Source organism: Eleutherodactylus coqui, chromosome 4 (genome assembly GCF_035609145.1).
Source record: "Eleutherodactylus coqui strain aEleCoq1 chromosome 4, aEleCoq1.hap1, whole genome shotgun sequence".
NCBI classification, from domain to species: domain Eukaryota; kingdom Metazoa; phylum Chordata; class Amphibia; order Anura; family Eleutherodactylidae; genus Eleutherodactylus; species Eleutherodactylus coqui.
This window is the reverse complement of record NC_089840.1, coordinates 62,819,036-62,833,065: the sequence shown is the minus strand read 5'-3', so window position 1 is coordinate 62,833,065 and position 14,030 is coordinate 62,819,036. Positions and strand designations below refer to the sequence as shown.

At 43.3% G+C, this 14,030-nt stretch overlaps 1 protein-coding gene across 2 annotated transcripts in view; it reads right to left on the bottom strand.

Annotated features, from left to right (window-relative positions):
* Positions 1 to 14,030, bottom strand: part of TAOK1 (TAO kinase 1) — a 123,558-nt gene that overhangs the window by 36,490 nt on the left and 73,038 nt on the right. For both annotated transcript variants that reach the window (XM_066599579.1, XM_066599580.1), the window contains exons 4-7: positions 9,444 to 9,515; positions 8,038 to 8,139; positions 3,286 to 3,331; positions 1,552 to 1,648 (exon numbers count right to left, since the gene is read on the bottom strand). In XM_066599579.1, coding sequence (XP_066455676.1) covers positions 1,552 to 1,648; positions 3,286 to 3,331; positions 8,038 to 8,139; positions 9,444 to 9,515 — 317 coding nt within the window. The remainder of the gene's footprint in view (positions 1 to 1,551; positions 1,649 to 3,285; positions 3,332 to 8,037; positions 8,140 to 9,443; positions 9,516 to 14,030) is intronic.

Below are 14,030 nucleotides of genomic sequence, written 5' to 3'. Positions count from 1 at the left end.
TTTATTTAATCCACATTCATTCTTTACACCTAAAAAAAAAAAAAAAAAAAAAAAAAAAAAAAAAAAAAAAGGCACCAAGAAGTTGTCGTTTCATTGCAAAACCCAGCATGTAGTTACATCTCAGGCAGTTTTGATGTGATTAGATGAACGGTCTTGCCACCTGAGGCCCTAAAAGTGGGTCCACCTTCGGCCTATAAACAGGTCCTCAGAGGCTCCTTGTGAGTAGTGGACCTCTTTTTTCAGTTGTTGATCACTAAACGCTTTTACGACGCAATCCAAGAGATGTCACCCAGCTACCAGAGTTTGAAAGGAGGGCATTATTGGAATGCGAGAACCTGGATGGTCGAATCCATGAATTGCTGCCACCTGGGCTGTTCTGACCAGAATGTTAGGAGGTGTTGGGGCTAAAGGATGGGGGCATACATAGAAGGCGCCTGGGCTCAGAACGCCATCAACAGACCACCAGTTGAGAGGATCGTATGATCATCTGCAAGCATGAGCAACTCCGACTGTGTCGTTGTCCGCCATCTAGAGACAAGTGGCAGCATTGTTGTAGACCTGTGTCTGTCGGAAACATTTCCAGGAGCTCGGCTGAAGGACGTTTGGTCTCACAGCACCACCCATTCTGTGTACTGCCTTTGTCACCCACCATCACCTCCATTTGCAGTGGTGTGGTGAACGACAAAACTGGACTGCTACGGAGTGGAACCGGGTTGTCTTCAGCAACGAATCCACTCATTTAGTTTGGGCACGGACGACAGCCGTGTTCATGTCTTGAGACCTAGGGGGTAAGCGGTTCACTCCGGTCTTGTGATGGTCTGGGGAGCCATCAGAGCCGGTCACCCCTAGACGTGCTATGAAGGACAACGACAGCACAGCGATATGTTCATGACATCTTGCAGCCACGTGGGTTGCCCCTCATGGCATGGCTTTTGGGGCACTGTTCATCAGAATAACGCTTGACCACAGGCAGTTAGGGTATCATAGGAATGACCCCACAACATTGCAACATTTCTGTGGCTGCCCGGTCACACGATTTATCGCCAATACAACATTTATGGAAGTATCTGGGACGCCAACTTCAACAGCCTACGAGTTTGCCCGATCTAGAGGCTCTGATTAACCCCCAACTATATGGATACAGAAATGCTCATCTGTGTAAGGCATGTTCCCTATTTGGCTCTCCCAAAATGAGTATATGAGCCAGAGATAGCCATCTATAAATGTGGCTCTAGTTTATGGAAATTGTGAAATGCTGGACTGCCACATACGGGTTGTACCATAAAACATCTCAGATAGTAATACCCATTTTAAGTTTTGTTGCGGCCCTTGGGAGTGGTTCAATAGGACAGTGTGGCCTTCAGACCAGAAAAGGTTGTACATTCCTGCTTTAGAGATATTAGAGATTTTAGGTGGTCTGACATAATATGCACAGTACACAACTACAGCTAAATAAACTTAAAGTACATAACCGTAGTTGGCGGTGACACTTATTTTTAATTCCTGTAAACTGGAATGGAGAAAATCAAACGCATTCAATTATGTACTTACCTATGGATTAAATTATGAGAATGCAAATAAGCTAATCCCTGCAGTGCCCCATGTGTGATTGCTGCAATTTCATTTTCTTGCAATGGCTTTTTGTGTACTGGAATACAAAAAAAATATATATATAAAATATATAATCGTGTAAAGTCAATCTTTATAATGATAAAGTGATTCTGTCATTCTATAAATTCTTCTATGGAAAGGTTTGGCATCCAAGGCGCATTCTAATTATGGCGCCTCCCAACCTGACTGAAGGAGAAGCAGACCTCGCTCAATGCTATTGTACAGTTATGCAACAAAGGGACACGGACATGAGTCTTAGCTAAACAGGCCGGGAGGTGCCATTACTGGGATACAGCGTGCAATTCTGAACACGCCTCGAACTCCTGCAAGAGTTCCCACTGATTTACCTTAACCCTTGCCAACCCAGCATCTACCCTCGTCCGACATTAAGACTTCCCTACGTAGCTCCGACGTTGGACGCGTGCCGACAGATTTCTAGTATGCAGGCCAGCTCTCCGATATCAGAAGCTGCTCTGCATATGTATGCTACAGTATGCAGGCCAGCGCTCCAATGTCGGTGTGGGGTTCTGCATACTGTTAGAAACATGCGTCGCCCCTCATCCCAGCTTTGGGAGGAAATTCTAATGTCAGACGAGGGCGACACAGGATTAGAAATTAATTTAAAAAAAAGCTAATAAAATCATCACGACCGTTTCATGCGTTTCTGTGGAGTAATTCCAAGGAATCCACAATGCGCTTTCCCACCCAAAATAAGAACAGGGGAGTGTGCAGGTAGCAGGGAAACTAAAGTGGAAAGGGTTAAAAACTAGCATCTTTTTAGATGAGCTTTATTAACCCCTTAAGGACATGGCCTATTTTGGGCATAAGGATTTCTGGGGGATTCTCATCTCAACTTTTCAGAAGCCATTATTTTTTTATTTTTCCGTCAACATGGCCGTATGAGGGCTTGTTTTTTTTTTTGCATGGCGAACTGTAGTTTTTATTGGTCCTATTTTTGGGTACATAACACTATATTGTAAAACTTTTATTACATTTTTTATGATAGGGAGAGAAAAACACATCAATTCTGCCATTGCTTTTCTTCACAACGTTAATCATGCAGCATAAATTACAATAATTGTTTTCTGTGCGTTGGTATGATTACAATACCAAAATTTGGGGGGGGGTATTTCTCTTTTCTGCAATAAAACCCCCCTTTTTTTGAAATTTTTTTTTTCTAAATTGCTAGATTCAAAGTCCAATGCCTTTTTTATTTTTCCATCGAGACAGCTCTGTAAGGGCTTGTTTTTTGTGTAACGAGCTGTAGTTTTTATGGGTGCACTCGGAGAAGAGGCAGTTACTCGAGATGAGCGAGGCTCGCTCGAGTAACTGCCCTTACCGAGTGTGCTCGCTCATCTCTACTCAAAAGCCATCTTTTGAGCGTTAATCATGGTGTGTAAATGTGTGTCCATTGTGCACTCACCGTGCAGTTTTCGTCCATCACAGAGTTCAGCTCAGCTTAAAACCCATAGTCCCTGATCAGAGGGACCGCACGCCGAGTTCTCCGCGGGCAGCGGTGATAACATTCTTTCAGCAGCTGTCCCGCTGGAGACCAATAGCGATGTATTTAGAGAACAGACCACCCACTGTTCTCTAAATACATGCAAATGAAGCTGCAGCGTTAAGAAAAGTATCTCTTTATAGGAGTCAATACAAACCATGAACATGAATTACCTTCTAGCAAGTCTGATGCAGATCCTAAGCAATATTCCATGACCAGCTGGAGAGAGAAAATACACATGTATAAATTGTATCATGTACATTCAATCTACTGCACAGAAATACTGTATCTGCTTCTGAACGTTTACTGAGGACTGAACTGCACTCAAGTGCCCAATAAGAGAAAGTACGGACAACACACATAAGGACAGGTCGGCATGGTGCATAGAACAGAGCTACACAGAATACTGCAATATAAAAGATAGTAAAGACTTGGCTAGTGAGGGCCCCCTAGTCCCAAATGTATTACAATAGGCCTCAGTGTAAGCATTGGAGATAAAACTAATCTGTTAACCTGGGCTAGGTTTCAACTTCAAGACAAAAAGTTTTTTCTCTGTATTCAAGAAATCAGAAGATTTTACACTTTTTTCCCCCTATATTTGTAGTTTTTATTTATTTACTACAAAACCCTAATAGCAACGTAAACTTGTTTAATCTATATTCAAGTAAAAATGCTGAAAGCTGCAATACCGCTGCAGTGTTCACTTCTATCTGTCTGGTATAATCCAATTATAAAGGCTGCGATACGTTTATTGCACAGATTGTTATGGTCATGACTATACTAAAACATTTTTTAGGTTAATCAATGTTTTGGGACATTTAAGAGACGTTCTACAAGAAAGAATTATTGCTCAGATTCTCGCTGGATCGCGCAAATCTAAACGATAATCATTCATTCAGTGTAAACAGCGCCAGTTTCTGAACAAACGAAGCATAATTCTGTCGCCTATCGGTCATTATTCAGTTTGTGCAGGTGTACAAATGAAACAGTAATTGGCCCATGGAAACAGGCGGTAGTTCATCTATGCACAACGGCCCGCTTACTGTGAATGGAGACGGGCGGGCGGACCCATTCCGTCTCCATTAACTTAGCAATAGTCACTCCTTTAGGCCCCCTTGCTATGGAAAGCGCCGGCCCCGTCCATGAGCCGAGAATCATTGTGATTCTCCGCTCGCGGATGGCAATTTGGAGCATGCTGCGAATTGCCACGATTCTCCGCGGTCATCCTATCCGATTAGGCTGACCTGCGGATAACTGTCTGCAGCTCCTGCTCCCGCGGCGGAGATACCGCAACGACCGGGGACAGGGGGCCTTATGAAAGCACAGGAGCGATAATCGCTGGGACAACTGTCGGGCACTTAATCACCTGACAACTGTCCCGTCAAAAAGGACCGCAAGTTAATAAAGTTTACCTCCAAAAAAGCAATTGTGTTTTACTCCAACAGAACTATTTTTAAATTCATTCTTATAGTTAAAGGGGTTGTCCCGCGCCGAAACGGGTTTTTTTTTTTTTCAACCCCCCCCCCCCCGGTCGGCGCGAGACAACCCCGATGCAGGGAGGTAAAGAAAGCTTACCGGAGCGCTTACCTTAATCCCCGCGCTCCGGTGACTTCAATACTTACCGCTGAAGATGGCCGCCGGGATCCTCTGTCTCCGTGGACCGCAGCTCTTCTGTGCGGTCCATTGCCGATTCCAGCCTCCTGATTGGCTGGAATCGGCACGTGACGGGGCGGAGCTACACGGAGCCTGCATTCTGCACGAGCGGCTCCATAGAAGACTGCAGAAGACCCGGACTGCGCAAGCGCGGCTAATTTGGCCATCGGAGGGCGAAAATTAGTCGGCACCATGGAGACGAGGACGCCAGCAACGGAGCAGGTAAGTATAAAACTTTTTATAACTTCTGTATGGCTCATAATTAATGCACAATGTATATTACAAAGTGCATTATTATGGCCATACAGAAGTGTATAGACCCACTTGCTGCCGCGGGACAACCCCTTTAATACTTTAATAGACCGACTAAAGTATAAACTTGAGATTTAACATGTTATGATAACTTTGTGCCACCATTTACCCCTTTTAATTGATTTATTATAGATTTTGCTGCAAAAAGTTTTTTTTTTTCCTTCTAAACCGCTTCAGGTAAGATAACTTGTAGCAGAGTCATCACAAGTGGGTGTCTATAATCTATAACTTCGTTCTGTCGCTATAAGCCAAGCTTATGGACTAAAGGCAGGCGACTCGTGGCGTCTTGGGGAGTAACTTTTAAACTTACCTCTCCTGTCATTCTCCCAGTGTCAGCACTGGAAACCCCCCTCAGTGCATTCAGCGGTGGCTTCTAGCTCCGACACTGGGGGACCGACAGTGGTGTATTATGTGTCTGTTCTTGAAAACGCTGCACATTCACAGACCGAAACCTTGCCTATAACGTGTAGTTTGGCCTTTCTTGCGTGTTTTTTTTTAGCACATAAATCACTGACTATTTGTGTGTAAAAGAAAAAAAACGTAAGCCGGTCCCATTGATATTATGCGCAAATAGGCAGTACATATTTGTGCATTCCCATTGACTTTAGCCCCTTAAGGACCAGGTTGTTTTGTACCCTAAAGGGGTTGTCCCGCGGCAGCAAGTGGGTCTATACACTTCTGTATGGCCATATTAATGCACTTTGTAATGTACATTGTGCATTAATTATGAGCCATACAGAAGTTATAAAAAGTTTTTCACTTACCTGCTCCGCTGCTGGCGTCCTCGTCTCCATGGAGCCCGCCTAATTTTCGCCGTCTAAAATGGTCGAATGGCCAAATTAGACGCGCTTGCGCAGTCCGGGTCTTCTGCTTTCTTCAATAGGGCTCCGTGTAGCTCCGCCCCGTCACGTGCCGATTCCAGCCAATCAGGAGGCTGGAATCGGCAATGGACCACACAGAAGAGCTGCGGTCCACGGAGGAAGAGGATCCCGGCGGCCATCTTCAGCCGGTAAGTATAGAAGTCACCGGAGCGCGGGGATTAAGGTAAGCGCTGAGCGGTTTTTTTTTTTACGTCCCTGCATCGGGGTTGTCTCGCGGGGTTGAAAAAAAAAAAAACCCCGTTTCGGCGCGGGACAACCCCTTTAAGGACCAGACACTTTTAAGGGATTTTACCCATGTGGCGGTTTTACTGCTCCATTTTTTTTCCTTTAGCTACCAAAATTATTTTTGCTGCGTTTTTTCCCTGTGACATATAGGACTATTTTTTAAATATTTTTTTCACTGACTTTTTTTTCCGTTTTTTAGTTTTATTGGGGGTAAAATGCTAAAAAAAATGATTTATTTAACATTTATAGTTTTTAAAAAAAAATTTATATTTACACTAAAATAAAGTATGGAAATGGGTTCCTCTATTTCGGACGTTTTGATATATAGTATGTATGGTTTTGGTTTACAGGGTGCATACGGCGACGGTTTTTGTTGGTGTCTGCTTTGTGTTATTCTCTTTCTTATGTATGTACTGTTTTATTCTGTTTTATTTATGTATGTAATTGTGTATTTTGCTATCTATGTCCCCCATGACGTCATATAAGACCTCTGGGGGACATTCACATTTTTTTTTTTTTTTTTAACTTTGACACTTTCCCACTGTAGCTAGGGCGTCCATAGGAGCCCTAGTTATAGGGGAAAGCAACCCCTGTGGTGACATTAGTCACCTGCAGAGCTGCCAGGGTCTATGTCTGACCCTCCAGCTCTCGGTGATCCGAGGATTATTGATTGCCAGATTAAAGATAGGAAGGAATTTTTTTCCTTAAGGCCTCATGTCCACGGGGAAAATCAGGCCCGCTACGGATTCTACATGCAGAGTCCATAGCGGGTCCCTCCTGCCCCGCGGACATGAGCGCTTAAAATAGGAATTTGAAAGAATAAACTCACCCGCAGCGGACCGGGAAGGTCTTCTCTTCATCACGGCCGGATCTTCTTTTTCGGCTGGCGGATGAACTCGGCACGCCGGCGGCACGTCGCCGGGCACATCCGCCAAGCCGAAGCAAGAAAGATCCGGCCGTGAGGAAGAGAAGACCCTCCCGGCCCGCTGCGGGTGAATTAATTCTTATTTTAGGTCTCCCGCAGATCTGGACGGCTTCCATAGGCTTCAATAGAAGCCTGCGGGAGCCGTCCCTGCGGGAGACCTGCACGAAAATGGAGCATGGTCCAGATTTTTTCATGCTCCATTTTTTTTTTAAATCACTTTTATTGACCATCCGCGGGTGGTCAATGCATCCCTATGGGATGCGGATCCACGCGCGGGAGAAGAGTTAAAATCCGCTGCGGATTTTAATTCTTTTTTTGCCCGTGGACATGAGGCCTAAATGGGGAGACTTGGCTTCTACCTCATTGCGTTTTTTTGCCTTCCTCTCAATCAACATTGGAGGGTAATAGGCTGAACTGGATGGACATGTGTCTTTTCGGCCTTACATACTATGTTACCATTCACTTTCTCAATACGATATATCCCTAAACTGACGTGTGTGTTATGGGATACGCCCCATTTGCAAGAGAAATGATAACACCCACTTAAATTTATTTTAACATATCCAAGAGGAACGACAGAGAAATTGGCAGAATGCAGAGTTCTAAGAAAAGGTAATCTTGTGTTATTTCACCGGAAATGCAATTGTTTAGTACGATTCACCTCTTTAAACACACACAACCAAATTTAATTCTATGTATCAAATTACCCACTTTCTTTATTCCCACATTTATTTGCTCTTAATGGGGCATTACAAACTAAACAGCCCAAAAACTGCAGGACCGTTTTGTACAATATTAATAAATAACAGTTTCCACGAAAGTATGGGCAGAGCTTCATTGTGTAGTATAAAAGAGCGAATGCATTCACCAGCAAGAAAATGAGAACATGTAATAAAAAGCATGTAGCAGTTGGATGAAAGGCTTCTTACCCATGCCGTGTGCTCCCTCAGGTAGCAGCCTTTATATTCTATACTGTTCGGATGTTTTATCCTTTGAAGGAACTTCACTTCTTTGATGATATCCTGCCATTTCTGTTGAAGGGGGTATATATAAAAAAAAAAAAAAAAGTCATATTTGCTTTGGTATAATGAAGCAATGGAAGCACTAAAACTATTGTAAGCCAGAAAAAAAGTGGGGTGGGCGGTTGTTGGGCTTTCTTCAACTACTAAAGGTGACCTTAGGATAGGCAATGAAGTTACAATAAGACACTACAGAAAAGGCTGAATTTTAGATTAAAGTACTCCATCATTTCTTGTCGGCTACACGATACAGTTCAGCGGGGATTTATTTAATCAGATGAAAACAGTGCATAGCTTATCAGAAGGGGAAATGGATAGTGGGATATACAGGTAAATATCACTGTGTAACACTGCAAACAGTTGCCCTGTGCTGATCACTGGATCAAAGCCAACACTTCAGGCTTTGGCTAGCCTTAGCTCAGTAAAGCCTTATTTTTCCAAGAATCATGAAAGGGCAAAAAAGGATAAGAAAGGAGATAAACTGAATTCAGTGCAGTACCAACCCAAGCTGCTGCAACGCTGATAGCACTATCTGCTTCCAGTGCTGTCTGAACAGCTGATCAGCAGGGAATCTGAAAGCTGGACCCCACCGATCAACTACTGATGACCTATCATAAAGATGGGTTATCTATAGTAAAGGTCCTCCAACAACCCCTTTAAGGGGCCATTCCAGTGTTTTTTCTCATTTATGTAACTATCCCCAATTCCAGTGTTTTTTCTCATTTATGTAACTATCCCCAGTATATAGTGTATAGTTATACCTTTCCATCTGAAACTCCTAGCCATGTGATCTCAGTTCTGATTTACTTTGGTTTATGTATTATCAAGCTAGTCAGTAATATCTGTAGGATGCTATTACATGAACCCTTACACAGAAACTGCTTAGTAGGGACACTACAGTCCTAGGTACTGCTGATGATCACACAGTTAAAAAAGAGGAGATCACAGCTCATCCTCCTGAAAGTATACTTACGGTCTGTAGCTTATTTAAGTGAATTCAGAAGGTAATCATAATTAAACTGTCCCCCCTGCAGGCAGAGATGGTACAGTCTTTAGCTAATTCTTTGCTGATGCTTCATTGGATTGATAGCACAGAATAGTAAAAGTGAATGCAGTATCGAGATTGTGCCTGATAAGCATCAGATAGGAGGCTGCACTGCATGGGAGGGACTGCAATACAGAAATGAAATCTTTAGAGAGTGTGACAAGTGAGGAAAGCAGAGATGGAAAATGTGTTTTCGCCAAAGCGGACCTTTAATAGCAACTACTGAGACTATAGAGAGCATGAGCTGATAGTACACCGAACGGATACCTACCTCATTTGACTGCTTTCCACTATAGGACATTTTCTTGATGGCCACCACTTCATTGGTGCGCACATCGTGTGCCTAGGATAAAAATAAAACCAGGATGTGAAGCAACACGTGTTAAAGGTGTTCTTGAGCTCATAAACTATAAAAGTTAGCTAAAAACTTAATACAAGACACTCCCACCCCTTACCCTCCCATGTTGTGAAAATAATTGAGCAATTAACAGATTGTAGTTCATTAGAAGCATACCACAGCAAGGCCAATCATCTCAATTCTCCAGTGGATACAAGCGACCACAATGGGTATGTGAAGACTTCGGTCTGCACCATTAAACTTCCCAGATGACGACAATCACAACTGACAAAGATGAGAGTGACCTCTAAAGAAAGCGGTGAAGTGGTATATCCCCTTTCCCCAAACCTTTATAATTCTATGAGGCAACAGTGCAATACAATACAAATTACGGGTGCAAAGAGCAATGATTGATTGGCCAGAAAATAAGATGAACTGGAAGAGACAAGTCTTACTGCTTGCAAGAAAATAAATGTGTCACACGCACCTAGTAATGAACCCGATTGTATCTTTAGCCCACTGTACAAACTTTAATCCAATTGCTACTCTAGGAATGCAAGATGGGATTATTACTGCTATATTTTGCCCTATGTTGTCAAATCTCTCAACTAAATCCTATTTTTAAAGGTTCTGCAGCCGACACGAGTCATTTAACTGCGATACAAATCGTACTAAAAGCAGCTGTCAAGTGTTTGAGTACCCAACTATTAGAAGCACCAATTATCTGCCTCGTTCTTCAGATTCTAATAAAGTAAAGCCAAGATGAAGAAACGGAATGCTAAGAAACCCATGCTCAAACAAAAACAATGTATCCTGTTATAAAGAAATCGTGGCATCCTCTAGCAGTAAATGACAACAATGCAGCCCATTCTCCACTAGAGGGGGCCATATAATTAGCCTTTTTGTGTCCAGTACCTGAAGCGGAGTTCATATATTAGTCATTAATCACTAGTCTATTTTCTCCTTTTTAAATTTGGAGTTTTACAGGGTCATAAAAGCACTGCCCAGAAGAGGCAGGAGGCATTTACTGAGCAGCCTAAAAAGTGCAAGCGGAAAACATTTCATCACCAGACAGAATATCTTGTAGAAAACTTCAGGACAATCCCGAAAACTACAACCAAATTAATGGAATGCTTTGTTATAGAACATTGCAGGCCGTAAAGCTACTGAACAAGGTGCTTGTTAAGGAAAGGAAGATCAAGCCTGAATATGCAGCATTGATTGGAGTTCTCTCTAGCTCCCTTAACCACTGGTATCCAGGAAGCTGAGCTCTGAGGTGCTGTTTGCAGGGTCCTTGCACTGTAGGGCCATTTCAGTCCTCTTTCAAATTTTTAAGGCATTGCAAAGCAAAGCTTTCAGTCAGGAAAAGCAATTTAGGAATGACCAACTTGGTGCCTGACTTGAGGTTTTCGAACACAGAAAGAGCTAAAGCAACGATTTAGTGCAAGAATGTTGCAGAATAGATCTGTTTCATGTGCACTTTATGCAGTTTAAAAGGGGGTTTTCTGGGCATTTACTAGGTCATCATTAGTTGATCAGTAGGGGTCAATGAATATCATTTGATCCGCCAGCCTGCTGCCGTATAGCAGAACCAGACATCTGCACTGGGGTCAGAGACGTAAGGGTAATAAAAGGCATTGCTCTCACTAAAATCAATGGGAGCAAAACCTATTATACGTCTGGCTCCAACTCTAATGCAGACATCCAGCTCAGCTGCACAGACAGTAGGCCTAAGGATTAGGTGATCGGCAGGGATTTAGAGTGGCAGACCAAGTCAATCAACTACTGATGTCCTATCCCGAGAATAGGACATCAATAGTAAATGCCTTGACAAATACCTTTGAATGGGTTGCCCCTTAACTATTGATGACCTTGCATTAGAAAAAGGTCATCAATAGCAGACTGGTGATCAGTTGTTCTGGTATAGGAATCTGCTGTGTTGATGGAAGCACAGCTCCATACAGCGTGCAGTGGCCCAGAGCAGTACTGCAGGCTAAGACCTCTTCACTTCAAATGGAGCTCATCCCACAGTACTACTCCAGGCCATTGCACACCGTACAACTTCGACAGCTGATCAGTGAGGCTCAAGTACAGTGGACCCCCAAACAATTGATGACTTACCCAAGGACAAGTCATCAATAGTTAGAAATAGGACAATCTCTTTCAAAGGGTTGGAGGGGAGCCACTAAGGGTAGCCAAACATCTTCAACTGTTGTCCAAAATTTCTTATGACCTCCCGAAATATATATGCCCAGTTTAGCCAAGCGTACATGTGCTTTCAATCTGCACACCTGTAGCAGTATCTCCTAGGAGGGCAAGAAGTCTGACGGACTTCGGACCACCCTATACACATAAGATAGTTAGCCAGTCCCACCGAAATAGACGGATCCAGGCGACTGACTTTATGTGCATGGGCACCTTAAAAAGGGATTTTCCAGGCAGCATTCGCCATCATAAGCCGGGATACACCAAGATTGGAGCGGAACCCACTGCTCCGACTCGTATAAGGGTCGACACTCATAACTGCATTCATTTCAATGAGAGCTCCACCTGCAATTATAAATGCCGGTCTCTACACAGAGGTTGGAGCAGCAGTTCCCACTTCAACAGCAAGCGCTGCCTGGAAAACCCCTTTCACACAGGAGAGATGACCACTCATTGAATGGAGGCGCTGGAGTTCTCTTCTGTTTGCCTCCATTCAGAGTAAGCTGGCAGATAAAGGACTGCCTGTTTACACGGGCTCCGATAAGTTAGTGACTGACAGTCGCCCGTAGAAGCTCTAATACTCGGGTGACGGTCAGCCCATGTAAAGCACCCTACTGTTCCAAACTGTGCAGACAACTCCAACTTCCCCCAAGAACATCTACCGCTGTGGCAGAAGTACTAACAGCTGAGTTTTGCCACAAGTCTGCAATCAAACATCAGTTTTATCTTCTTGTGAATGTATAGATCACATAGCAGCAGTGGAATCTCAGTGGATTTCCCCATTGGGGAAGATCGTGCTCAACTGTATTAAAACATCAACGCTCAGGTTTGGAGAAGTACATAACGTACTTAAACCCTTTTGTTTAAAAAGCAACTTTTCAGTAGTTTTAAGATACCAATTCACTTGTGTTCCAGTCTGTTTAGGATGACTTCTCCTAGCAATGGCAGCAGTAAGTATATACTGAATAACAGCCACTCCCACCCATGTCATGTTGGACAATTATTCACCCTGAACAAAGCAACAAAGAATGAGTCACTGCCTGTCCGGGCTGTACTAGCGAGCGGCCAAAATGTTTCTTATATGACAAACATTCCATTGGTTTGCAGAACAAGTGCTCTCTGGCCGCCCCGATCATACATCTTACTTTGGCTGGCTGTACTTATTTAAAAAGGGGTTGGCCGAGAGGTTAAGATATTAACAGCTGCAGAAAATGTTACATTTACCAAAAAAAAACCCAGAAAACAATAATGACCTGTTCACCCCCTAATACTGCAAGTGTTAAGGGCCAAACTATTTTTTTTTATTGTCATTTACTGCCATTTCTGGAGTTATAACCTAATTTTCGGCAGTGCCTTGTTTTTTGATGGATGAGTCGTAGGTTCCAATGGCGCCAGATGTTGGAGTTAACTTTTTTCAATTGATTAACTTTTATTTTTGGGGGGTTGGGAGGAATGTAAAAAAGTTTCGCATTTTCTTTTGTTCCCCATTTACGGTGAGGTGGGGCTCTCACATATGTGCTTTTTACCACGATATCGCGCATTTGTGCGAGAGCGGCCGTAGGGATGGGTGACAAATTGAATTCACTATTTTAATGACGAATAATGCTGACTATTAGGGATGACAGGGGGTCCCCAATCTCTGGCAAATTCCTTAGATTCCTCTGGTGCTATTGACCGTAGTATTTAAGGGGTTGAAACAATCAGAGACCAACATAACTGGTCTGTGATTAGCATCCATTACCGGGGGCTGTTAGGTACAGCCTGTGCATCAGGATTGTAGCATTTTGAGGCATCTCCATAAAAAGGTAGGGCATCAAAAGTCATCCTTTAAACATCCTCCATAAAACACTATAAAGTGTAGTGCTGTACGTCACTTAATACAGAGTTCTGTCCCAACTGGGGTTCTACTGTAAAACCACCTATTAGTATGTTTTTGGAGTGCAGGAGGAGACCCACACAGACAGGGAGAACATCAACTCTAAGCAGATGTTGTCCTTGCTCAAACACTGAGCCACCATGCTGCTCTGTGTTCTGTATGTTGTGCATTAGCTAATACGAGGGGCTGCTGATAAGTCTTTGGCTTTGTGTTCTTTTTTTGTTTCTATGGTAACGAATGTTACATCACATGAAAGTCTTGTGTGTCTAAAACGTGTTTTCAAAATTTTGCGTTTGTAGCTTATGGCAACAGTGATCTAGGCCCGCGGGAAAACATGGCGGAGTCTAAGGCGATATTCACAGCAAATGAGAGCAGAGGAGCGATAAAATTCTTGTTTCTGCAAGGAAAGTCCATGAAGGATATTGATGGTGATATGTCAC